The sequence below is a fragment of the Bos indicus x Bos taurus genome, chromosome 19, assembly GCF_003369695.1.
Source record: "Bos indicus x Bos taurus breed Angus x Brahman F1 hybrid chromosome 19, Bos_hybrid_MaternalHap_v2.0, whole genome shotgun sequence".
Lineage (NCBI taxonomy): Eukaryota > Metazoa > Chordata > Mammalia > Artiodactyla > Bovidae > Bos > Bos indicus x Bos taurus.
In genome coordinates this window covers 37,756,295-37,780,907 of record NC_040094.1, presented here as the reverse complement: position 1 = coordinate 37,780,907, position 24,613 = coordinate 37,756,295, and the positions used below count along the sequence as shown (strand labels likewise).

Sequence of the window (24,613 nt, the reverse complement as noted above, 5' to 3'; positions counted from 1 at the left end):
AGGGTCGGCCTCTGTCAATTTGGGTCCACAGAGGGGTAGAGATTGGAGTCCAGCCATGGCTTGGTCTTGGCTCTGCGTGCGTTGCGTCCCAGGAGTGCTACCCTGAGTCCAGGAAGGCGCCTGGCGCATGTTGGAGGGCCCTCAGAACAAACATCAGCTGGGGGTGGAGGACTCGGGTCAGGAAGCCACCTCCAGCCACCAGACCGTGACCTCAGCTGGGCCGCCCTGCGCTGCTCTCCGGATCTGACTCAGTCCTTTCCCAAGGCTGCTGGGCGTCCATTCCCAGGGTCAGCCCCCAGGAGGCCACCAGATGCCACAGGCCCCACCCAGAAGAGGCCCCTGCCCCTGCCCCCCTCGCACGTTGGGCAACCAGGGGCTCCAGCAGGGTCTGGGGGAGAGGAGAGGGCAAAGGTCACCTGCTGAATCACTTGCTGCACCACCTGCCTGCCTCCCTTCCCTCTTCGCTCAGTTTCTCCAGATACGAGATTTTTGTCTGGGTGTCAATGTGGGCCCTGGTCAGGAGCCACCCTCCTCACAGAGCCCCTGACCCTGAGGCATACCCACACTGGCTGGGGACAAAGGGACCCCCGTAAAGGGCAAATGAGGCAGTTCTTTCATGATAGCCACTCCCTTGTGTGTGTGTTAGTCGACTTTTTGTGACCCCATGGACTGTAGCCCTCCAGGCTCTTCTGTCCATGGGATTCTCCAGGCAAGAATACTGGAGTGGGTTGCCATTTCCTCCTCCAAGTCACTCCATTGGGGTCTCCCAAAATCTTTCCTAGGACTTTTTTCATTATGAGACGATACATGAAAGCAGCACCTCTGGAATGTTCCCTGGGACATGTCTGCAGATGCATAGAGGTGTCTGGGGGCTACAGGGCATTGAGATCCTAGAGAAGAAGGATGAGAAATGGCCCTGACTGATCTCAACACTCACACCCTCAAAGGGATCTTTATCCACGCAATCAGAGAGCCCTTCCTCTGCTTCAAGCCCCACAAGGCCCTTCCACCTTGTTCAAAATAATATGGCAACTCCACAAGGCCCCACCGCAGCCAGGCCCCTCTCACCTCGGAACTTCATCTTCCCCTTTCCCCTCCTTCACTTCACACCAGCCTCCCAGCCCTCTTGGCTGTTTCTACAGAAACGCCTGCCTCAGCTTTACCTCTGACCTCGCCTCAGAGCCCTTGTATTGGCTGTTCCTTCCAACTAGAATGCTCTTCCCTTCACCTTTGTCATTCAGAGCTCAAAAGTGCTCTTCCTAGAGGCCTTCCTAGGTGGCCACCATCTACAATAGTGTCCCTGTGTCTCCTGGCAGCCCCATCCCTCTGTCTCCACACCTCAGCTTTATTCTTCCTCGCAGCATGATTACTAGCTAAAATGAGTTTCTCTCTAATATCTTGGTTACTGTCTATCTCCCCTACTAGGATGTAAGTTTTCCGAGGATGGCTATGTCCTTAAGGCCCAGCACAAGGCCTGGTGTAGTGGGCACTCAAGAGATTTCTGCTGAAGGAGATGAGTGACCTGGGGGAGAGAGACACAAAGAGCTAACCCAAGTGCTGGCGGAGTCAGTACAAGCAAGACCCCACGTAGAGGAGGGAGTTGGTCCTTTGGCTGCCAGGCATCAAAGGGCTGAGGAGGAGGGGGAGGGGAGAAGGGGCCAAGGCAAGCGGAGCTGCCAGTTAGTCCCTTCCTGAAATGACTCCCAGACCCCACTCTAAGGGCCAGTGGGGAGACCAAGGAAAGAGGTAATACAGTCACCATTCCCTGGGCATCACCAGTCTGGAGGGGACAGAAAAGAATGCTTATAAATCCTCAAGCTCAGGCCTCTGCATTGAGCTCAAGCTGGGCTCCAAAGCTGGGGCTTTTCTGCTTGACCCAATGTGTCAGGCTCAGTGTGTTCTAAATTGGACTTCTCGTTCTTTCTACAACTTGCTGTGGCTTCCTCAGTTCTGTCAACAACCTCCTGCTCCTCCTGGGCCAGGAGGCCCAGACACCCAGTCACCTCTGCTCCCTCTCACCCCAGGCCCTCCAGACTCCTCCTCCATATACGCTGACCAGAGACCAGTGGTCCCATGTCCTCCTCTACATCCCCTAAGCAAATGGAAAATCAGTCTGCCAAGGCAACTCTATCCACCCTGGCCCCAGACAGTCCCAGTCTATAAAACAAACTCCACCAAGGGCTTGGTGAGGGCAAGGAGAGGAAGAAGGATGCTGCCCAGTGCTGACCCCCATCTTCTTTTGGGGAAACTGGGTTTAGCCAGGAAGTGCATGGACTCTGCAGTTAGCCAGCTTAGTTGCTTTATTTCTCCTTAATTCTATGACCTTGCTGCTGCTGCTGCTGCTGCTGCTGCTAAGTCACTTCAGTCGTGTCCGACTCTGTGCGACCCCATAGACGGTAGCCCACCAGGCTCCTCTGTCCCTGGGATTCTCCAGGCAAGAATACTGGAGTGGGTTGCCATTTCCTTCTCCAATGCATGAAAATGAAAAGTGAAAGTGAAGTCACTCAGTCGTGTCTGACTCTTAGCGACCCCATGGACTGCAGCCTACCAGGCTCCTCCGCCGTGGGATTTTCCAGGCAAAAGTACTGGAGTAGGTTGCCATTGCCTTCTCTGCTACGACCTTGAGGAGGTTAATTAACTTGTCCAAGTCTTCGTTTCCCTGTCTATAAAGTGGGGGATCAATGTGTATCTCACCAGGTTGCTTGGGGATTAAGTAGGAAAACAGACAATAAGCACTTAGCCACAATCTGGAATACAGTTGATGCTTAATAAGTGGGCAGCCCACCCCTTCCCTTCTAACCTTCCTCCCTGTTCAGGCTCCCTTGCCTTGGCTCCCTGTTTCTTACTATGTCCGATCTAAGTCCTTCTATGTACCTTAGGAGTTGGCTGTTAAGGGTCTCCAGCTTCTGGCATGATCTTCTTAATTCAGTCTTCACTCCCAACATTTTCCATACTTTCTCTTTACTCCTGTGTCCCCACTGAGTACACCATGGTCATCTTTCTGCTATGCCCTCTGTCTTCTGTACTTACCCTGCAGGGCCTCCTTCTCCAGAAAGTCCCTCAAACCACTCCTGCCTTGACCATCCTCTGCCTCGCACAATCCTGCTCTTCATTTGGTCTCATGATAGCTGCACTGTCAGAGTGGTTGGATGCTCCATGTATATGGACGTCAGCTGCCCACCCTGGCTAGAAAATGTTTCCAGGTGGGCAGAGAACCTTTTCTGGATCTCTCCCCAACCGAGCATGCTATGGTGCTAACCATATAGTAAGCTCTTAGCTTATGTCTGTCTTTTGTTACAAAGCCATAAATAAGGCAAATCAGTGTATAAAGCAAACTGAGGCACTGCAAAGGATGCTGGGAAAAGTGAAGGTGCTGAGTTTCTCACCAGGGACAGGAAGTAGGCTCAGGGCTTTATGTGTTCCCTCTTTATTCTCACCACCCTGGGAGGTAGTATTAGCCCTATTTTACAGGCGGGAAAACTGAGGTTCAAAGAGGTTTGGTGACTTGACCAGGGTCACGTGGCAAGAAATTGACAGGGGCAGGACTCGATCTGAGGCTGAGGAGGGCATTTTCTGGGGGAGGAAATTCCAGAATGGGGAGGGTAGCCTGTTCAAAGGCTCAGGAGGGGAAGGCTAAGGTGACTCTGTAGAGGGAGTCAGTAGGCAAATGGGTTGAAGGGGACAAGGGTACCTAGGGGAAGGCCCTGGTTTGCCTCTGGGAGAGGTGGGTCTGAAACTTCTCTGAGAGACAAGAGAAAGATACAGCAAGACCCTCCTGAAAAGCTGGCTGAAGCTCCAGAATCTTCCTAACCAGAAAAAGCCACAGCTAATCCCCTGAATTCTTGCTAGCTAACATTCTCAGCCTCCTGTCCCCAGAGCTTAGGGACAGAGATCGCATCTCTGTCCTCCTCCCCTGAGAAGCAGGGATGTCAGGGAGGTTGAGTGACGTCACCAGTGACCTCAGATTTCTCGCCATTCTTCCCAAAGCTGTCCAAATGGTTTGCCCAAAGTGCTCATATCACAGTCCCTGATGCGGCCTCTGCAGAGTCTTACCTACACCCAGATCTCACTGGAGTGCTGGGCTTAAATACCCTGGTTTCCAGTACTTGGCAAGAGACCCTCACAGTCCCCAGCCCCCCACTGGCCAAGCCCTCCATGCAGGCAGCCAGGCCCAGCTGGAATAACACAGCTTCCTTCCCTCCCTCCCTCCCACGAGCACCAGACTATTTACAGCTCACCAGGGCCTTCACACCCATGAGCTCACTGGCACCTTCCCTACACCCACCCTGGGAGCCCAGCAGGGCAGGGGCCATTGGCCCCATTTTGAAGATGGAGAAACTGAGGCTAACCACCTTGCCCAGTGAGTCCCCTAAAGCCCAGCCCCTTGACTTAGTCTGAAGCTCTTCTCAATTCCTCCAGGAGGGTGGCCCAAATACCTCTAACTTTGAAGTAGAGGAGTTTCAGGCCAGGGTCAGGAGAGCGGAGGGATAGGTTCTGTGGACTGAGCTTCCAAAGCAGCAGCTGAGGAGGGCAGGAATGGAGGGAAGTTTTCATCACTGGCTGGTAAGAGCCTGGCAGGGGCATGTGGGGGCAGGATGGTCAGCAGCCTGGGCCAGCTGACTGGGAGTAAGGTTAGGGCCTCAGCTCCCCAAGCTAGAACTGGGAAAAGTGTGGTGAGGGACAGCCTCTGAGCTCCCTCCTGGGAGACTCGGGTGCTCTATGCTAGCTGCAGCCGGAGGGACACCAGGTAGACGCCAGCAGGGACTTCCCATCCACAGATTCTCTGTTCAGGTAGAGTTCCTCTGCCACATGGACAGGGCCCAGCCAGAGTCCCCTCCCCTGCCCCCCACCATGTCACATGAGGGTTATGCCACTGCAGCCTCCTCCCGCTCACCTCACCTCCTATATTTGTTCCACCCCAGTTCTCCCAGCTGTCCGGTCCCCGGGACGCACTCTCCCTCCCAGCCTGCATCAATTCGCTCAGCCCTTTCCAGAAGCCTTCTCTGATTCCACCTCAGACTCAGAACATGACTCTCCTCCTGGCCCAGGGAGTGACAGTTTGAACCCTCCTTGTCCGTCTTCTCAGAGCCTGTGTGTTGGAGGGTTCTGACTCCCGGGAAGACTCCCGGCTCGGAGACGGTGACTGTGTCTCTCCCATCAAACCGTGCGGGCCTCTAGCTCCGCCTCCTTCAGCCTGGGCAGCCTCTGCCCATAGGGGGCGCCCAAACAGTGCTGCTGAGGCGAGCCACACGGGCTGCTGCTTCAACTGGACCAAGCATGGATTACCTGCGGTGACTCCGATTCCCAGGGAGATGCCAAGGGCCCCTCCAAAGCTCCAACTTTCTTTTTAATCGACCTTGGCAAAGGGAAGGGAGAACTTTTAGATGAGGAGAGAGGCCTCTTATTTGAGGTAGGAGACTGGCCACTAGACAATTACCGTGAAAGAAGACTCCTCGGCCTTGCAGGTTTGGGGAGGGTGAATGGCTTGAGGTGCTCACACAGCCCAGAATAGACCCCGATGTTCCCCCTGGCCCTGCTCTGAAAGTCCCCGGGCTAGTGGGCAGAGGCCCCAGCCAAGCAACCCCTATTTCCTTCCCCAAGTCTCTTGGAAAGAGTGGTGAGTCAGTTGTGGCCATGAACTCACCCTAGGCAGTACAAATAAGAAAACAAACAGGCCTCTAAGACAGGCAGAGGAGAGGGTGAGGGTGAGGGGAAATGAGTTTTTCGCCAGCTGACAGAAAGGACAGCCATCTTTTGAAGTCCTCAGGAGTGTGACTGGCGTCCTACGGCCCCTAGAAACAACCACATCAAAGCTGCTCAAGGAAGGTGGTTTGAGGGGCATGCTGTCTCACACAGTCACACATAGTGACACGCTGAGTCCCCGAGGGACACACAGTGACACACTGAGGGCATGCAACCCACCAGGCGTAAACACTCACCATCACACAGCCAGACTAGAAGGCACACTCGAATAACATCACAGATCCTACACGGTCATGTACACCCATGACAGCCGTCTCCTCCCAGAGGCGCACACACAGCTGCACAGACAGCCATGTGCACACACTGACACCCAGCGCTCTAGAGCCAGCCTCCGAGAGGCATACACAGCATCACACAGGCAATGCCCATTTCTACCCACATAGTCACGCAAACACACAGCCACACCATGGTCACATGCAGCCCACAGCCACACAGCATACAATCCGCCGAGCCACGCCCAAGCCACAAAGAGTCACACACATGCAGTCTCAGTTACACACTAGTCACATGCTCACATCCCCATATTGCAAACACCATCACGGAGACCCACTCTGCTCATGGACCCTCTGGGACTGAGACCTGGTGGGAATTAGGCCCTGCTATGGGAATGGGAGTGTCCGATCCACAGCCGCCAGCTTAACCCCTCTCTTGGCTGTACCTCCCTGGCCGTCCTCTTTTCTGAGTGCCCACTGTTTTCATTCTTCAGGCTTTGCTGAGTCTCCACACCCACAGCCACCGAGGGGAGAGGCATGTAGCTCTGGAGATGCTAATGGTCCAATCAGCATTAAACCTCATCCATTTATTCCACGTGCCACCATTTAGCCTGTGTGCCAGGTGCCGTGCTGGGTGCTGTTGAAGAGAGAGGTTATTGTTAATCAAACCAAAACCGTCCACCAGTGTAATGGCTATTTCCAAATGCGTGCTTGTATGACCCTCTATGGACCTAGTCCCAAACACCAATTTGCTCCCACGCATTGACCTTAGGGAGGCCCCCAGCAAGTCCAAGACCGTTCAGTCTCATTCTTCTCAGTGGCCATTTCCAGGAGGGTGTATGGCACTCGTGTAATTGACACAACCTCTGAGGGTAGTGTCAGGGACAGACTCAGGAAAGACTTCTGTATCAATTCCCCCCTACCTCACAAGGAGTGAACCTTGACAGGCAGCTTGGGTGGACAACATCCTGTATGAGGGGCCATAGAACCAGGCTTTTGTCCAGCTCCAGTATGTCGTCTTGGTCCAGTCAAGTCCCTTCTAGGGCTGAGCTTCTTCATGTATAACACAAGGGTAAGGGAGCGGGGCCAAAGCAGCTTCTCATGGTGGGCAGTGGGGAAGGAATTATTTCATTAATATAAATATTACTAGGTCCAGTCCAGACCTTGATTCCAGAATTGAAGACCCACTGGCTCTGGGGACCTCCTTAGTGCTTTCCAGCTCTAAGAACTATGAAACGAGGAGCAGCAGTGCTGGAGGCCAAGAACTACTCCAGAGGCTGCCGAAGGCCTCTCCTAGCCTGGGGTGCCCAGCAAGCAGGAGCAACAGTCACCCTCCCAGGGTATCCACGGCATCTGGCTGGTTTAGAGGCTTGGGCCAGTGAAGGGCTTGTAGTTAAGGAAGGTGACAGCCAAAACAGAACTTTGGGACCCTGTGCTTGGCTGATGGTGGGTTTCCAGGGTGGTCTGGGGACTCTTGGTACCTTTTCCAGGGATAATGATCCCGTGGTTCTGTAGCACTAGGTCCCAACCCCAGGCCTGAGGGCTTGCCTAAGTGCAGGGGCGGCAGGCAGGGCAAGGTAGGAAAAGTCCATGGGACAGTTTCAAGTACCTGGGGACTCTGAATTGGGGTTCTGTTTATTTTGAACCCAGTTTCCTCCACTGAGTCAACCTACTTCCGGGTTTCTACTCAGATCCTCTCCTGATGCTCATAGAAGAATCATACGCTGTCAAATTGGAGGGACATTTGTGAGGACCTGCCCCATTTCTCCAGCCTCTGGTGCAGCCCCTCAAGTATACACGTCATCAAAAAGCTGCATCGTTAGCATTCCATGTGCTCGGCTGCACTCAGCTAGTCACATACAGGGTGTCATTTGATCCTTACAACAATTTTAATGGTTTGTATTACTAACTCCATTTTACAGTTGAGAAAAATGAGGCTCAGAAACTCTAAACCAGCTCTCCAAGCAGCAGAACTGAGATTCGAACCTACTGCCACCTGATCTGGAACCCAGGTTCTCAGTCACGTCTTACAGTGCTATCCCCCAGACTCTGCCTGATGCCTCCAACCACCTCAAATCCGTATTGAGGATGAACTGTACACACGCAGGTTGGAGGAAGCAAACCTCAAAGAGAGGCAAACCTGTTCCCCAGTATGCCTTATTCCAACAGAAGAAATAAGATCTGAGAATCTCACCACACAAGGCAGAGGGAGTTGGTGCCTAAGCCAGAGGTGGAGAATGTGCTACTTTTGGAATGCTCTAATTAATTTAAAATGTCTCCCTTATATTGGACCTAAATATACATTTCCATTTGTTCTCAGTATTCTGGCCTTAAAAATCACACAGAATCAGTCTGAGTCCTTTCATACTTTCACAGACAGTTTTTACAGCTCACTGCCCATTTTCTGTGGGGCTGGTTATCTTAATTCTCTTTAAATCTTGACTCCCATCAACTCTGGTTCTGGAAAAACCCAGAGAGCCTCAATGTCAGGATGCAAGGATTCCAATCCCAGCCCTTTCCCGTACTGGTTGTACCATGTTGGGCATGGCCCTGGGCTGCTCTGAGCATTGGTTTCTTCATCTGTGAAATGGGGATGGCAACACTTGCCCCACCTGACTAGATGATAAGGATTAGCTGAGATCCTCAGCGGGAAAGAGTTCTAACACTACCAAGGGACAGACCCTCACCTGCACTCCTATACTTAGGAGGAGCTGAGGGTGGCTCCTGGATTAGCTGGAGATGAAATGTCTCCCTGCACATCTGGGAATGCAGAGCACAGTGACAGATGCCATGAGGATGAGGAGCTGGGGAAGGCAGGGTCCTTGCCCTCCCTACAGGAGCTTTTGGTTCTGGGATTGAAATCTTCAGTCATCACCGAATCCTCCGGAACATAAGCTTTATAATCAAGTTGGCTCTAATACCTTCCAGAAAGATTAAGTGATGGGGACAGGCACATGCCAGTGGGTGAGCTAAAGGAACCAACAGAAAGAGGAAGGGGAGCTAACATACGTGAAACATCTATGTACCAGGGTAGTTTGCTCAACTTCACAACATTATAAAGGTGGGCTTATTATGTTCATGTCACAGGTGAAGAAACTGAGGCACAGGGAAGTTTTATTTGCCCAGGTCAATAAAGTGTGCTTTCCTGGCTAAGCCGTGAAAAGGACCAGAATCTAGGCAGATGCTAGTGTTCACAGCCTCTGCTCTCTGAGGAGCAGTGGCAGAGTAGGGAGGGACAAAGGGTCCTTTGTCACCCTATGGTCTCCTATATCACCCCTGCCCCTGGGATTTCTCATTAATGTAACCAGAGGTACACCATTTCACTCATCTTCACTTATTCATTCAGTGCCTGGATACTGAGCACTTATTATATGCCTGTCCCTTTGTTGGATACTGTGTTCCCTGAGGCAAAAGACCCCATCCCTGTCCTCACACAGCAACTGCCCCCCCACCCCCCGCTGGCCTCCGCCCCCTGCGAGCATCTGAGAGGATCAATGCTGCCAGAAGGATGTCTTAGAATCTACAGACGGTCAAGTGAGGGAAGCAAGAATCATGTGTACAGTATGATTCCATTCATGAAAAGTTCACAAACAGATGAAAGTAAGCAGATATAGATGATAAAACTAAAGAAAAGCAGGAAAGTTGTTATCACAAAACCTGGAATACCCAAGTGGAGGAGAGGATTATAGTCCAGAAGGGTCCCTCAGTGGGGTACCTGAGGACCTGGGAGAGTCTTATTTCTTGAGCTGGATACCTAGTTTCTAAGCATTCTTTAACTCTGTGCAAATGTGTATTTTAATTCACTCTTCTTTGTATTTTTAATCACCATTTTAACACACGTGCATGCACAGGTGCTCACTCATGTCCAACTTTCGTGACCCTATGGACTTGATACATAGAAATTGCCAGATTCACTATTTGATGGGACCAAGGTTGACCTGCCACTGTGCCCTTCCCAGAGCAGTACCTAGTAAGTGCTTAAAAAGAAAGTACTGAGTTGCAGTGAGTTTTGAAGGAGCTAGAAGTGGAGTCCGTGGTCCAGCCAGATGGGAGGGGTGTGACCTCGGATCTAAAATCAAAAGCTTCCTAACAAGGAATTAGTTCTTCAGTGAGAACTTCTTGAAGACCAAGAGGATTTAGGGGAGTCTTTCCCATGACTGTCTGGGTACTTGAGTGCCAGGAGGTCCCCAAATGAAACCTCAGCATCCAGAATCAGCTTCCCCTTCCTTCAGCCCATCACCAAACCATACGGTAGTATAAAGAGCACTGAGTCAGAGGTCTGGATTGGAAATCCAGCTCTGTATACACTAGCCAGGTCTTTCCTTGGCAAGGCACTTCACAACACGGGCTTCAGTGTCTTCATCTATAAAATGAGTCTAATAAATCATCTACTTCACAAGTTACTGTGAGGCCCCAAGGAAGTTACAGATATGAAAATGCTTTGGGGACTGCCATGTAGGTTTATGCTTAAAAAGTTGTATTACCCTGGTATTCTTCCCCCCGCCCTTGCCACCATTTTGCAAAGAGGATTCAGAATAAAGCCTTATTTTGATTAAAACAGTCCCCAGTTTCAGCACCCCAGTCTCCTGGGCTTGTGATCTTCAGGGCCTGAGCTTAGGGTGATTCCAGGAGCAAGTTCCCCAAGTTTGAGGAAGCCCAGCTGGGGAAGTGGCATTCCAGGCAGCGTGTCAGCGGGTGAGTCAGGATGAGGGTGGCCCTTCTCCTCCCCTGGCTCTTGGCTCAGGGCCCAGGCTGAGTTACTCTCATTTGCATACATCTGCATATATGCAAGTTTCACCTGTGCACCCTGGCTGGGCCCCAGGGAGATACACCTGTGCAGGGGCATGGAGGGAAACCAGCGTGTCTGGCTGCCTGCTGGAGCACTCAAACCTAGAATGTAGGTCCCTCCACTCACCCAAACGCCGAATCTCTGAATCAAACACTCCGCAGGCTCCTCTGGTTGCCCAGGCCTGGAAATTCTCTGTCATGCTTGCTCCTACCCTCTTCCTGTACAATCACCAGGCCCAGCAGAATCTGTCACAGAGCAACTTTTTTCACACGTCCCCTTCTTTCCATCACCTCTGCCACCAAGCCTCTGGGTCCACCCTCCTCATTTCACACACGATCTATTTGCAACAGCCTCCTAACTGGGCTCTCTGCCACCAGACTCTTCCCTCGCCAGCCTACGTGGTCATACCCAAGCTGCCCCTGGGAAGTCCCTCAGCTCCCATCCCTGTCCTCTCCTCTGCCCACAGCCCCATCCTAAGCTCCTGGTATTGGAGGCCCTCCAGAGTGTGGGGCCTCCTGACTCTCAGTGTCAGCTCTTTCCCTACTTCCTTGCCTCCCATTAAGTGGGTGTAGACTATACACACATCTTTTCTGTGCCTCAGTCTCCTCTTCTGTAAAGTGAGGGATAGGATCCCCTTGCAGGGTTGTTTGAAGATGTCAACAAGAAAAATACACATAAAGCATAAGCCTATAATAAACATCAGCCATCATTGATGTTATAAGTTCTCCCAGCACCATTCCACAGAAGGCATTCATCTCCCTGGGTCCCCTCCTCCTCCCCAACCCTTCCTCTCATCCTCGCTGAGTGGTGCTTCTTCAGGTAAGACAACTCCACGGTGGTTAAGATGACAAGCTGGCCTGTTCTAGCTTGGACAAGTTACTCAGGCTTTTTGTGCCTCAATTTCCTCCTCTGTAAAGTCGAGATAAAATGAATACTTACCTCATAGAATCTGTGTGATAAATAAAATGATCCATGTAAGGGCTTAGCATAGTGCCCGGAACACAGAAAACAATAAGTGTTCACTGTTATTACCATCACTATTGTGTTACCCAAGACACAGGGTTTCAGAATACCCAAGCTCACCTCAGCCTTCAAAGACTCCAGAAGTTTCCTTAGGTTTGTTTTCAGGAACAGTGCTTCCATCTGGATCCCCCTGTGTCTCCCACAGTCACAGAATCACTACCCGCACCTCCACACCCCGGGGCAGCTAAGCAGTGCCCTATTGGGTTGCCTGGTAGTAGCCAGGAGTGGGACTGAGCTTCCCCATTCCCATTAATTCTTGGGCACTTTCTGCGAAGGGCTTGTCTCCCTCAGAGATTGGGAGCCACCTCTCAGCCAAGGTGGGGCCAGGACAGGTGCATATCAGCTCACAAGTTGAGTGGAGTTTTCACTGGAGAGAAGGGGTAAACTGGTCTGAGAAGATAGAAAGGATAGCTCAGCTCAGTTCAGCTCCCCTTGGAGGTCAGGAGGAGCAGAGCCCCCAATCCCCTCCAGCAAGGACAAGCCCTTTCCCCCTCTACACCATTCCCTGCCCTCCAGCCTTTTCCAAGCAGCAGTTGATGAACTTCTCCTGTGTGATCCTTTCCAGCGGGAATTAATGAGGGTGATTGACGTGGAGGGTAGATGTGGGCAGGAGGAGCGGCGGGAGCCACCTCTCCCTTCTTAAACAGATTGGCAGAGCCTGCCCCTCCTTTCGGCTTCGCACCCGGGCCTCCCTTAGCTGAGCCCAGTGGAGGAGGGTTGCAAGAGCTGGGAGGAGTGATGGAGGGACTGTGCTGCCTCCCACCCCTCTCTCCTTGTCCACTCTCCCCCCAACATCACGCCCAGAGCCCAACTTGGTGGTACACAGGGTTAAAGGGTGCGGAGTTTGGTTTGCGGCGGCGGGGGCGGGACGGGGGGTGGTATTGTTGGTACTCGTGATTATTTCTCTTATTTGGGGCTTGCGGGTGCAACTTCGGCATCCATGTGGAGGCCTGGCCCCCCCATCCACCCTCCCACTCCCGACCCCTCGCCAAAGCACTCCGGTCATTCTCCAGGCCCAGCCCAACAGAGGTGCGGCTGTCCGCCTTCTCCCAGACTCCAACCCAGACTAGGCACAGGATCGGACCTACTCTTTTCTTACGAAAGAAAAACACACCGGATCTCAAAAGGGTCTAGTCTTGGCTACAGAAAGTGAAACCAATAACCCCACCATTTAGACTTTCCGCTGGATCCAGGGGGTCTAGAGGGATGGGGCTAAGTAACCAGGTGCGTGTCACCTGTGTGGTGGGCTTGATGCGGTTGTGTGTGTGTTGCGGGCGTGGCGTGGTGGCCTACGGAGTGTGTGTTGCGGCTGTTGGCGTCTGGGAGGGATTGTGTTGTGTCTCTGTGAGCCCGTGCACGCACCCACTTCGTCAGTGCTCGCTAGGTGCTGCTCCCACTCCAACCACGTCCTACCAGTGGCTTCCGTCTGGGGCTGGGCGATGGAGACTTGGGCGACACGCCCTAGGTTCCGTGCGAGGGTCTGGAAAGGTCTGGAGAAACCAAATGAGCTGCCTTCGTTCCAGACGCGCGACTTCGTTGCAGACGGGTTGGCTTTGGGCCTCCCTCCAGCTCTCCGCGCTCCCCGCGGGCATCTAGCGCGGCGTCCCGCGGTCTGCCCGCCGGACAGGCCCGGGGCTGGGACACCCGCCCAGAACTCCCGCGCCCCCAACCCGGCCGTTTCCCGCCCCCGCACCGGGCTGGGGCCAAGGCCAGCCAAATGGCTTTACCGTCGCGGATGGCGGCGCCTCTAACGCATCTTCAAAAGGGCCGCCCATTTTTTGTTAACCGTTTTCTTTTTTGGAGGGGAGGGAGTTATTTGGTCCAAGAGTGGTTCATGGTATTGTTTTTAATGAATTTGGTGAATTCGTATATGTGTGTACTTTAAATGTCCCGGTCAAACCCCAATAAAAGATTTTTCCCGGGGAGGGAGTGAAATTTGGAAATAAAGCAATGACACGGGGAAAGTGACTGAGGACCGAGCCTGCCGGAGAACACAGGGCACAGCCAGCCTGCCGAGCGGTGCCGGGATCTCTGGGCGGCGCTGACCCCATGGTCTCCCCCCTTCCCTTCCCGGGAACTTCTCCCAGGTGATCTGGAAAATGAGGCCGGGACGCCAATCACTGAGAAAGCTCTCAGGAGCGTGGAGGTAAGCGCACCCGGAGCGCGGAGAGCCAGCCCGCCGGCCAGCCCACGCTCATTCACTGCTCCATCACAAAGAAGAAAAGAGACAATTACTCATGCACATTTCAGCAAGAGTCAAATCCCTGTGTGTGGCGGGGCACGCGGGCCCCTACAGACTTCCCCTTCCCCTCGCGGGCCTCACCGAGAGTGGGGGCTTTAACCACCTAGCTCCCCGCCCAGCGGAGGGAAGACTTTTCATCCCCCTCCCTTCCCTGCCAAACCGGATTATTCACAGTTTTCCCAAACCGAGTTACTACGAAAGCTCCGACAAGTAGGACTTAAATTCCACGGAGAACAGACGAAATTAAAATTTCGTTTGGGGTCCATGGGTGGGATGGAGGGAAAAGGGAGCTGCTAATCCCGCAATGGCAGCCTTGGGCCGGGTCGTGACGGGAACCACGCCCCAGGGCAGGTCCACGCAGGCGCTGGGTGGAGGGCCTACATTGGGTTGCAGACCCCGGCGCCCGGCTCCCTGGCATGTACTTCCCTTTGCTCCCGAACGCGGGCGCGCCGTGTGGTACCGAGTTCAGGGACTTCGCGGCGAGCACTGCACTCTTCAGGTGTTTAGGGGTGTTTTCGAGGAGAGGCATTCTGTTGGATGGAGTTCCCGGCATCTGGGCAGAGTCCGAGGTCGGAGGACTGCGAGTGAAGCATAAATCCCACCGCCGAGGGCGCTTATTCTGCGCCAAGAATCAAAACCGCATCGGGTGGGATTGTGTTTGCCGGGCGATTGCGAAGAGCCTGCAAACCATCGTGCACCGCGCGGATCTTTCGTGTCCACTCATCGATGCTTGGCTGACTCCCCAGCCCTCAGGGTTGCCGTGTCTCCCAGCCGGGACCCCGATGTCCGCTCCCAGGCCCTCACTTCGGTGCTGGAGTTCTCCAAGCGAGCCCCTTTCACTAAGGGAGAGGACCTGCGTGAGAAAGAGTTGGGAGAGCCACTTCTGGCTTTTGTGACAAGCAAGGGCTGAAGTACTGATAGTGACAGGAGAGTTAGTTCATATGTTTTGCCTGCCTGCTTTCCTCCCCTCCTCCTCCTCCTCCTCCTCCATCTTGGTTTTATTAGGTTTCTAGATTTTGGTTTTTGCAATTTATTCTAAAGCAAATGACAATGGCTTGGAGGTCTTAAGCGCAGCTTCCTCATTTTAGTGGATAAAATGAGTCTCAGAGACTGGACATGGCTGACCCAGGCTATCACAGCCGGCCATCGGTTAGTAGCTGAGCTGGGATGCGAATCCAGGCCTCAGGCCTCTCAGGCTGGCCCTCCCTCCCTTCTCATCATACACAGATTTACAGCCCTTCCTAGCCCGTGCCTAGGAGAAGGCAATGGCACCCCATTCCAGTACTCTTGCCTGGAAAATCCATGGACGGAGGAGCCTGGTAGGCTGCAGTCCATGAGGTCACTAAGAGTCTGACACGACTGAGCGACCTCACTTTCACTTTTCACTTTCCTGCATTGGAGAAGGAAATGGCAACCCACTCCAGTGTTCTTGCCTGGAGCCTGGTGGGCTGCCGTCTGTGGGGTCGCACAGAGTCAGACACGACTGAAGCGACTTAGCAGCAGCAGCAGTAGCCTATCCTTTCCACCTTTCCCCTATCCCTTCCATATCTCCCCACTCTCCCTCCAGGCTTCAAAGTTGTGGCACTGGTCAGAGGGGACCCCTCCATGGGGATTCCACATCTGAGACCACGAAGCTTCCTAAAGATGTTTCGAAGTTTCTAAGCCCCACACCCTCCAGCATGTGGGAAGAGAGAGCCCTGAAGAGGGAGGTGGTGATGGAAGTAGAGATTTCCTTGTTCGTAAACTGGGGATAATAACAGTAGCCACTTCACAGATTTCTGGTGAAGATGCACAGGGCTTGGATGTTGTGAATACTTCATAAATTCTAAAGGACTGCAGGATGTTGCCTGCTGCTGCATGGAGCTGCATGACCTCATCGAAGGCCCCTGAGAGCCTAGGAGAAGCTCTCACTATGAGTCCCAGTGAATTCCCTGGCTTCAGAGAATGCCCAAAGTCACTGCTTCAGGGGCCTCTGGGGAAGCTGCCCTTGCCCTTTCTCGATAGATCTAGCAAGGGAAGGACTCTGAATACATGGCCCTGCAGCCCAAACTTTAAGTTCCACCTCAAAAGCACCTCCTTTGTGAAAGCTTCCCGGACAGCCATGCATGCATGCTCAGTTGCTGTCATGTCTGACTCTACAACCCCATGGACTGTATAGCCCGTCAGGCTCCTCTGCCCGTGGCATTTCCCAGGCAAGAATACTGGGGTGGGTTGCCATTTCCTTTTCCAGGGGATCTTCCCGACCCAGGGATCAACCCATGTTTTCTGCATTGGCAGGCAGATTCTTTACCCCTGAGGCACCAGGAGCCTCAAAGAGCATTTTTCTCCTTTGGTGCGCACTGAGATGCCATCCCTGGAGCCCAGCATGGCATTGTTGTGTGGCTGCCTCTCTCCAGAGGAAGATGATGGTGGCAAGAAGTTTTCAAAGGCTATATCCCTGTAAGTTCTTAGCCCCGGTTCTAAGGAAGTGGTGAGGGCGTAGCTAGAATTGGGTAAGAAAGGGAGAAAGGAGGTCCCATATGGAAATTGCATTTCTCAACCAGCCAAACCCTGTTGGATGAGATGGAAGTGGGTCCCAGATCTCCAAAGGAGGGGACTCCCTCACAGAGCTCCTTCTCCTGATACTCCAAGATTTCAGGTGAGAAAATCCAGAGCCAGGTGTCAGAGGAGTGTTTTCTTGGCAAAATTCATCTCTCTACTTTGCAACGGCGCATCAGCTTGAAACTGACTTGCTCTTCCTTCCCTCAGGACAACTGACTGCATATTTTTTCCAATTTTTTTGTCTATCCTGGCCACCCCTGTTTTGCCTGCCTTCTCTTCCTCTTCTAAGCCTCCCTCTTCTTCCAATTGTTGTCCTCTCCTACCCCCCAATTCTAAGACCGCTGCCTTCACTCTGTACCCTGATAAAGAGAGCACACGTATGTGTACAAACATGAATTGTTTGCACACTCAAATGACAGAGGCTTTGTATATGAGTATGCTGGGGAATCTGAGGACCGACAGGCTTGGTGTGTGTGTGTGTAACTGTCTCACCCCTAACACGAAGCAGCTTAGATGTGTGTGGACTGGTGTGTCTCATAGGATGGGTACAAGTATATATAAATATTTATATGCTTGGGTTTTCTTTAGAGTGTGAACCGTCAATTAAATTTGTATAGTTGTGGGTCTGTGTGAGAGACAACCACAGTGCTTTTATTTAGGGTTTTGCTATTCATTTTTGCGTGTGTAGATGTGTACACATCACAGCATATACTCTGTATTTGCAGATCCATAAATGAACCTCTGTTCGTGGAGGGATGCTAATGTGAACATCCGTGTAAGACACGGGTGTGCTGGTATACGCTAGTGTATCTGTTGTATTTGAATAGAGTCCCTGTGAAGTTGTATACTTGTGGCCACACAGACACCAGCCCAGAAAGGTCTTGGATACTATTTAGGGGCAGGCCCTGCACACAGGCTGGAACGATGAGGCCACGAACCCGGCTTGCCGTATTCCCAGCACCCAGCAGGGATTTCCCTCCGAGGAGCAGCCATCAAACTGGACTCGCGTCCCACTCCCAGATTTTGTCCAGCTTCGTGCGAGGCTGAAGCTTCACGCGGCGCCAGGAAAGGCGGGGCGCCGCACTGGCTGAAGCCCAGACGGCAGATCCCTCATTGGGCCTCGGGGGCCTGCAGGAGCGGCGCTGTCGCAACCGAACCCGGGCCCCTGCCGGAAGCGGAAGGGAGGACGGGGCGGGGTGCGGGGGGTGCGGTGGCGGTGAGACGCAATCGCGGCGGTCGCGGCGTGCCTGGCCCAGGGCGCCCCGCTGGGGCGTGCGCGCTGCGCGCGTGCTGGGCCGGCTGGGCGCTGGGCGGCACCTCCTCCGACCCGGCGTCTGTTTACCAACATACTGCCGGCGCTCGGCAGCCACGCATTCCGACGCGCTGAATAAGCTGCGGGACTGGCGGGCTTGGTCCTAGCGGCAGGGTCATAACCGCCGCACAGATCCCCCAGAGCCAGAGAGCTCGACCGCAGGTTCCTTTCGCCCCCGCAGCCACAGCGCCTCCGCTAAGGCACTGCTCCCCTCGGCCCTTGGGCATTGCCGCCCTGTCGACTTCCTTGCCTTTGTGCCGTTATGACCAGACTGCCCCAATCGTCCTGCAACCCCAGCACCTTTCTGCAGCGGATCCCGAGATAGCCGGGCATGGAGAGTTCGCACCGCTCGCCTCCCATCTCCTGGTTCTGAATTTCCCTACCCCGGGCTGCCCCGGGGGCGGGGGTGGGAGCGTGGCGGGGAGGTGGGGGGAAGGCCCCGGCTGCAGGCCTCCGTGAGGTCACCGCGTGTGGTAGCCAATCCGCTGCGTTTAAGTGGGCGGGGACCCCGTCGGGTCCCGGGAACCGAACCCTAGAGCCAGCCGAGTGGGGGCCCCATGGATTTAGGGGGGAGGGGAAAAGTCATGGGGGACACCCTCCCCCCGAACCCCTTTCCCAGGCGCCGGCTCTCCGTTGATGAGGCTCAGAGAGACACTTTCCCCGGGATAAGTGTGGGGAAGGCTGGTTGAGGGGCTCATCCGGCCCCAACGCCTGAGGCTCGGAAAAAAAAGAGTTGGCGGAGGGAGCGGACTCCTTGCCTGGCCATGGCCTAGGCCCTCGGGCCCCGGCCCCGGCCGCAATGACCTCTTTGCCCTGTCCCCTCCCTGGCCCGGACGCCTCCAAAGCCGTCTTCCCGGACATCGCCCCCGTGCCATCGGTAGTGGCTGCCTACCAGCTTGGCCTGTCCCCCGCAACCGCAGCCGCCCCCGATTTGCCCTATTCTGGGCCGTATGGCCACCTTCTGCCCTATCCCTACACCGGGCCGGCCATCCCCGGAGACTCCTACCTGCCCTGCCAGCTATCCACGGCGCCGTCTCAGCCGGCTCATCAAGAGCGGGAGACAGGTAAGTCCCGCCGCGGCGGCTCTGCCCACCTCTGGGGTCCTGCTCCAGTGAGCCCCCAAACTTCGCCCTCGCCTGGTTGGGCGCAGCTGGCGGGATTCAGACCTCACTCAGATTCCAAGGGATCTGGGGGTGGGGGGAGGGCGAAGGGATGGGGCGGGAGACAGGGAGGAGGGGCGGGGGCGAGCTGATCTAGGTCTCTTTTCAAGACCGACCTGGTTTCGATTTGCAGTGTGTGAAGCCGGGTGGCTGGGCTCCCTACCCCACCCCCTGGGGCAGCAGGGTTGTGTACCTACTTGTGTAACGGAAAACTGAAACAATCCAGATGTGGGTGTAGGTGCTTAGCCTCTCCCCTAGGATTCTCTCCATCCTGCACTCCTCCTCTCTTCAATGTCGCCCCTCTCTCAGTTCTTGTTTCAGAAAGCAGTGGTCAAGCCAAAGCCTGATAACTAGAAATCAGGTCCCCGCTGGAAGGCAGTAGAAGTGGGGGCATATACTGGGGCCCTTCCCCTTCTCCGCAGACTGTTGCCTGAATGTGTCAGACAGAGACCAAACACTGACCTGGTAGAGTCAGGAGCTAAGACCCTACTACCCATCATTCTAAGAATGTAGCCACAGGCGGGTCAGGCAGACTCTGGTAGTAATTCTCAGCCTTCCAGCCAAAGAACTGGCCATTCCTGTTATCTACACCCCTTGGCTTTGGGGTAGGTCAAGCCCCAGTTCCATTGCCTGGAGCAATTTTGTGCTCACTGGGTGGCCTCAAGCTAGGGAACTGGCCTGTCTTCCTGGTCCTAGCCTTGCACAGGGCTGTACGCATGCAACACAACACATACATCCTTCTGTACTGGCTTGTGTTTAGAGCTTAGTTCCCCTGAACTCCCTACCCCCACCAAATTGCCCCCACAACTGTCTTTGGCACAGTTTCCTCCAAGGAGGCACACTCACTTGGTGACTTAGCTGGAGTCAGCCCAGGACCAAGATGTCTCCCTCCCTTTCCTTGTTGCTCTGCTGAAACACATGACCTCATAAACATCAGAGCCAGGAATGACCCTGGAGATTCAGGAGCTCAACCTTCTTGATGTACAGATGAGCAAACTGAGGTCGAAAGAAAGTGTGAATGAATCAAGGACACAGCCTGTTTTTCAGGCTTGGCCCTTGCAAATTGGCTTTCATGCATGAAGCCAGAAAACAGGATTTTAGGGAACTTCCTCAAAGCCCCTCCAAAGTTAACTGCCTTCTGTTCCAAAACTGGAGCTGCTGCTTTTCTGCTGCTGGGTCTGTGGTTGGAGGAGGAGCAGCTGGGGGAGGGGGGGGGGTAGTTCGGGGAGGGGGCGTTCTACCAATGATCTGGTTTCTAAAAAACTGAATCCTCTGGTCTCTTCTCTTCAGTATATGCTAATATGGTACATTTGTGTGTGCCTGTGTGTCTGTTTAGTGGGATAGGAATAAGATAACCCTGTCCTTAAGAGAAATCTTGGAATTGCGGTTGGTATTTTCAGTCCTGTCTTCCCTTCCCTTTTCTTGGTTTAAGGACTAAAGAGTGGAGAGTTCCTTTTCTTTACAAAATTTCCCCGGATCCAACGAAAACCTCACTGAACCTGAGGGATTTGGCTCACTCTAGATTAAATGATTGGGGTGTGAGAGAGGACTTGCGAGGGTCTTCCTTTTGCCCCCAGTTTGTTCACCCCTGCCTCAGGGAGAGGTTTGGCTCTAAGTGAGCTGTCTGCCACCGCCCCGATGAGCAGGCGGGTGCTGCGCTGCCTCGAGGGAGGCCCTCGCTCTCCCGAATTGCGACCTGGGCAGATTCGTCCTGACTTGCTGCAACTGGTGTGGAGAAAGCAGCTGTGGGGAAAGAAACTGGGAGTGGGGTCTGCTGGGAGAGTTAGGGTGAGGAGGGCGTTGAGAGTTTCGCAGCTGAAGAAGGCTTCCTGCTGTCTCTGCCTCAGAGTTCGAACTGTTCAGTTTTTGCAGCCCAAGAGGCGCGGGTGGTCGCTCCGTGGCCGGCCCGGGGCGGCGAGCAGCGGGGTTGAAGCAGGGGAGGCCCGACAGGCGCGGGCGGGAGCGGAAACCCAACGGTTTTTCTGGGAACTGGCTGAAGCGGGGGTCCAGGGGGTGGATCTGAGAAGCCCGTAGCGCCGGAGACCACGGGTGAGGGATGCGGGGGAGGTGAAGGCACGGGGTCACCGCGGCCGGACGAGGGCAGGGGACCTGAAGTGTGGGTGGGGTGAGCCCTAAAGGAGGAAGAATGTCGGGGGCGAGGCGGTGGGAGACGCGGTCGGACCCCCTCTGCGTCTAGGCACCCGGGGCCCAGGGCTCGGTCCGCTGAGCTCGGCGGCGGGCAACGAACCCTAAGCCCGTGGACATTTCGGCCGCTCCGTCCATCCCGGCCCTGCCCTTTGCACGAACGGTCTCGATGTCCCGATAGGGTGGCGCAGGGTGGGACGCTCGAATCAGAAGAGGGGAACCCCTTGCTCTCCCCATCCCAGGGCAGAGCTGTGACTCGACCGAGGTTCCTCCAGGGGCTGAACGGGAAAGCAGAAGGTGGCCGCATCTCCCGCGGCGGCACCGCAGCGCTATCCCGAAGCCGCCCCGAGGGCCTGCGCTCTCCGAACCTCGGTCACCTTGCGTGCCAATCGGGAACCCCTCTGTGAGTGCAGCCGGGCGGAGGAGGGGGCGGTCTTGCACCAACCGACTTCTAGAGCCCCTGAAAGCCTACTCTTTCAGCCAGCAGGCCTTGGGGGAGGGAAGAGATGTCAGTTTTCCTGGAGGGCGTGCCTCAGGAGAAGGAGGCCCTCACAATACGGGAGGTGATGGCAAAGCCTGGGGCACTTTCCATACTCTGATGCTGGGAGGACTGCGCATCCTGGCGTTCAAGGCCCACTCTTGTCTGGCCCCTCCGACCGCCCGTCTTCCGGCAGCGGGGAGGCTGCCACGCAGACACTGACTCTGGCCTCTGAACAGTGCGTCTGAGTTCTCTCCGCCCGGAATGCCCTTCCCTCGTCCTCTCCAGCCTCGCCCCAGCCCTCTGCCCCGCCCCGCCCCTAGCTGGCGCCACCACGCGCGGCTGAACTCTGCCCTCCCGCCGCGGGGCGCCGCCTCTACCCTCGCTCCGGCCCTTGGCGCAGTTCTCTTAGGGTCGTTGGACCGTTGAGAGTAGGAGCTGCCTGAGGGCAAGAGCTGCGGCTAGTCCCACCCGGCACGCAGTGGACGTGGGGTTTGAAAGGAGGGTGAGCGCAAGGTAGAGCAGGGCCGAGCCCCGTGCCTGAACTTTTGCTAATTCGTGGCCAGAATGTGAACGAGATGCAGATGAGCAGTGAGACGGCGCATCCGCCTCTCTATCCGTGCACACACAGTTTCGTCCCGCCCCCCAGACTCGGAGAAGCCGCCGCTGTCCCCGGAGCCCCCGGAGCGGCGCCCACAGGCCTCGACCAAGAAGCTCCGGAAGCCGAGGACCATCTACTCGAGTCTGCAGCTGCAGCACCTGAACCAGCGTTTCCAGCACACGCAGTACCTGGCGCTGCCCGAGAGGGCCCAGCTGGCTGCGCAGCTCGGCCTCACCCAGACGCAGGTGGGGCCAGTCCCATCCTCCACCAGCCTTCCCCAAGTGTGTTCCCTGGGAACTCACCCTCAGGTGTGAATGACTGATGAGTCCCCAGCCTTATTTTCACAGTTCTCTTAGCTGGCCTGGAGTAGACTAGGGGAGTGTGTTAAAAAGGGTGGGGGGTAGGAGGGGATGGGGGACGGAAAAGGGGTGGGTGGGGTGATTCAGGGCATATAAGAGGGTACTCAGACTGGGAGAACTGGATACTAACTCAGAGGCCAGAATTCAGGCCCTTCAGGGGCTTATGGAGGCCTGGAGCCAATGTTCCCAACATCTGCTCTTCTCCCAGGACAAGTGAGTCCCTCTTGCTGGACCGCTTTCCCTTGGTCACTCCTCCTGATCTTCCATTGTTTCCCCTTTTCTCCCCATAGGTAAAGATCTGGTTTCAGAACAAACGCTCCAAGTATAAGAAGCTCCTGAAGCAGAACTCTGGGGGACAGGAAGGGGACTTCCCTGGGAGGTCCCCCTCCCTGTCTCCCTGTTCTCCACCTCTTCCAGCCCTCTGGGATCTACCCAAGGCAGGGGCCCTGCCCACTGGTGGCTATGGCAACAGCTTTGGAGCTTGGTATCAGCATCACTCCCCAGATGTCCTAGCTCCACCTCAGATGATGTGAGTCTGAGGAGGAGCAGGTCAGGCCCCAGCCTCCTACAGAGCCCAGGCAGGACCCAGCCCACCTGCACCCTCTCTGGGCTGGGAGGAAACCAGATGGGTGTTCTCAGGAGGATGAGGAGCTAGAGGAGGAAAAGGATGGGGTGATGAGTCTTTTCCTCCTTGCCTCATAACCCAAGTAGCCTTAGCCTTTGCCCCACCCCCACCCAGGACTGGACACTTTCCCTCCAGTCAGAGGCTCTGGAAAAAAACTTATTGGCTGGAGTTCAGACTTCCCACGACCCCTAGTCTTGTCACCCCTTCTTGAAATGACTGCAGTCCCACCACAGTCTGGGATTCAACCAGCAACAAACACTAAGTGTTTTTTCTCTTTGTGTGCCCTGGGCCTTACCCAGCCCATTGATGTGAACAGAAGCGGACAAGTCTTCAAGTTGACCACCACTGAGACACACCCACTGATTTTTCTAGATTTTTTTTACCTGCATAACTTATACATCTATTTACCATCCTGTGAAGAAGATGGGATACCAAAAATGTGGACTTTTGTGGACCTATGGGTAATTTTTGCTCCTTTCCTAAGAAAGCCCCTCTTTCCCCCGTATCTTCTCACTTTGAGTAGATAATGGATCCAATTATCCATCAAGTTCAACAAGTATTTATTAAGAGTCTGATTCCCATCCGGAATACCTAAACAAATCCACAGGCATACACTCTCTGAAACTCAGTAGGGTAAAACTTTGTGGAGAATAGGGACAAACAGACTCTTGGATGTTTAAGTAGAGATGTCCCAAACAGATGGGGTGAACCTAGCAATTCAGTTCCTCATAGCCGTCTCAGTGCAAAGGAACTGCTCATATTTATATCCAATCTGAGTAGCAGCGCTCCCCCTGCAAGCTCTCAGCATCCCCCATGTGATGAACATCCAGAAATTAAAGTTTGTACAGAAACCCAGGCCTTGGCTGAGGTCTGTTCTTGTTCTGACTTCTGGAGCTGATTGCTCAGCTTTCTTTTCTCTCCCAGCTGGCTCTTGCAGCACTGAACTAGAGGCACTGAGCCCTCTACCTCTACCTGGCTATCTGGTTCTAGCTCTGGAATGTTCTAATAATGTCCACATTTTCAGACACACCAGTGTGAAACCAGAAGATGCTAATACTGGGAATGATCAAAGTCTGAGTGATCATTATAGCAGATGCTCTCCTGGCCTAGTTCTGGAGGGAACCGGATACATCTCTGTGTCCACGTTGAGTCCAGGGAGAGTCCCTGCTCACCTTGGGAGAGGACACACTCACTGAGGCAGTCCAGTCCTCCCCTGGGAGAAGTGTCTCTTGGGGGTGGAAAGGCCCAAACTCACCTAGTGGAAAGGGGAGCAGGAGGGAGAGAAGAAGGAAAACCCTGGAAGGAACTGGACTTCTCCATCTATACATGTAAAGAGCCCCTGTTCTGTGTTAGGTCTTAGGTA

General features: G+C 54.4%; 1 protein-coding gene across 2 annotated transcripts; it reads left to right on the top strand.

Annotated features, from left to right (window-relative positions):
- Window positions 1-18,318: 18,318 nt before the first annotated feature.
- Window positions 18,319-24,105, top strand: DLX4 (distal-less homeobox 4). 2 transcript variants are annotated; one of them, XM_027519273.1, is made up of 3 exons: window positions 18,319-18,946; window positions 22,315-22,511; window positions 23,550-24,105. In XM_027519273.1, exons 1-3 carry the CDS (start codon window positions 18,682-18,684, stop codon window positions 23,775-23,777), a joined length of 690 nt encoding a protein of 229 aa, XP_027375074.1. In that variant the 5' UTR covers window positions 18,319-18,681; the 3' UTR covers window positions 23,778-24,105. The 2 variants fall into 2 exon arrangements, with proteins under 2 accessions (XP_027375074.1, XP_027375073.1); XM_027519272.1 differs by having other exon boundaries at window positions 22,916-24,105.
- Window positions 24,106-24,613: the final 508 nt, after the last annotated feature.

What these genes read in the sequence shown, in the direction of transcription:
- DLX4 (XM_027519272.1), top strand. Translation starts at nt 18,682, where the DNA reads ATGACCTCTTTGCCCTGTCCCCTCCCTGGCCCGGACGCCTCCAAAGCC. An exon ending in TCATCAAGAGCGGGAGACAG is followed by an intron (nt 18,947 to 22,314) that starts GTAAGTCCCGCC and finishes CCCGCCCCCCAG; the next exon opens with ACTCGGAGAAGCCGCCGCTG. An exon ending in TCGGCCTCACCCAGACGCAG is followed by an intron (nt 22,512 to 22,915) that starts GTGGGGCCAGTC and finishes TTCTCCCCATAG; the next exon opens with GTAAAGATCTGGTTTCAGAA.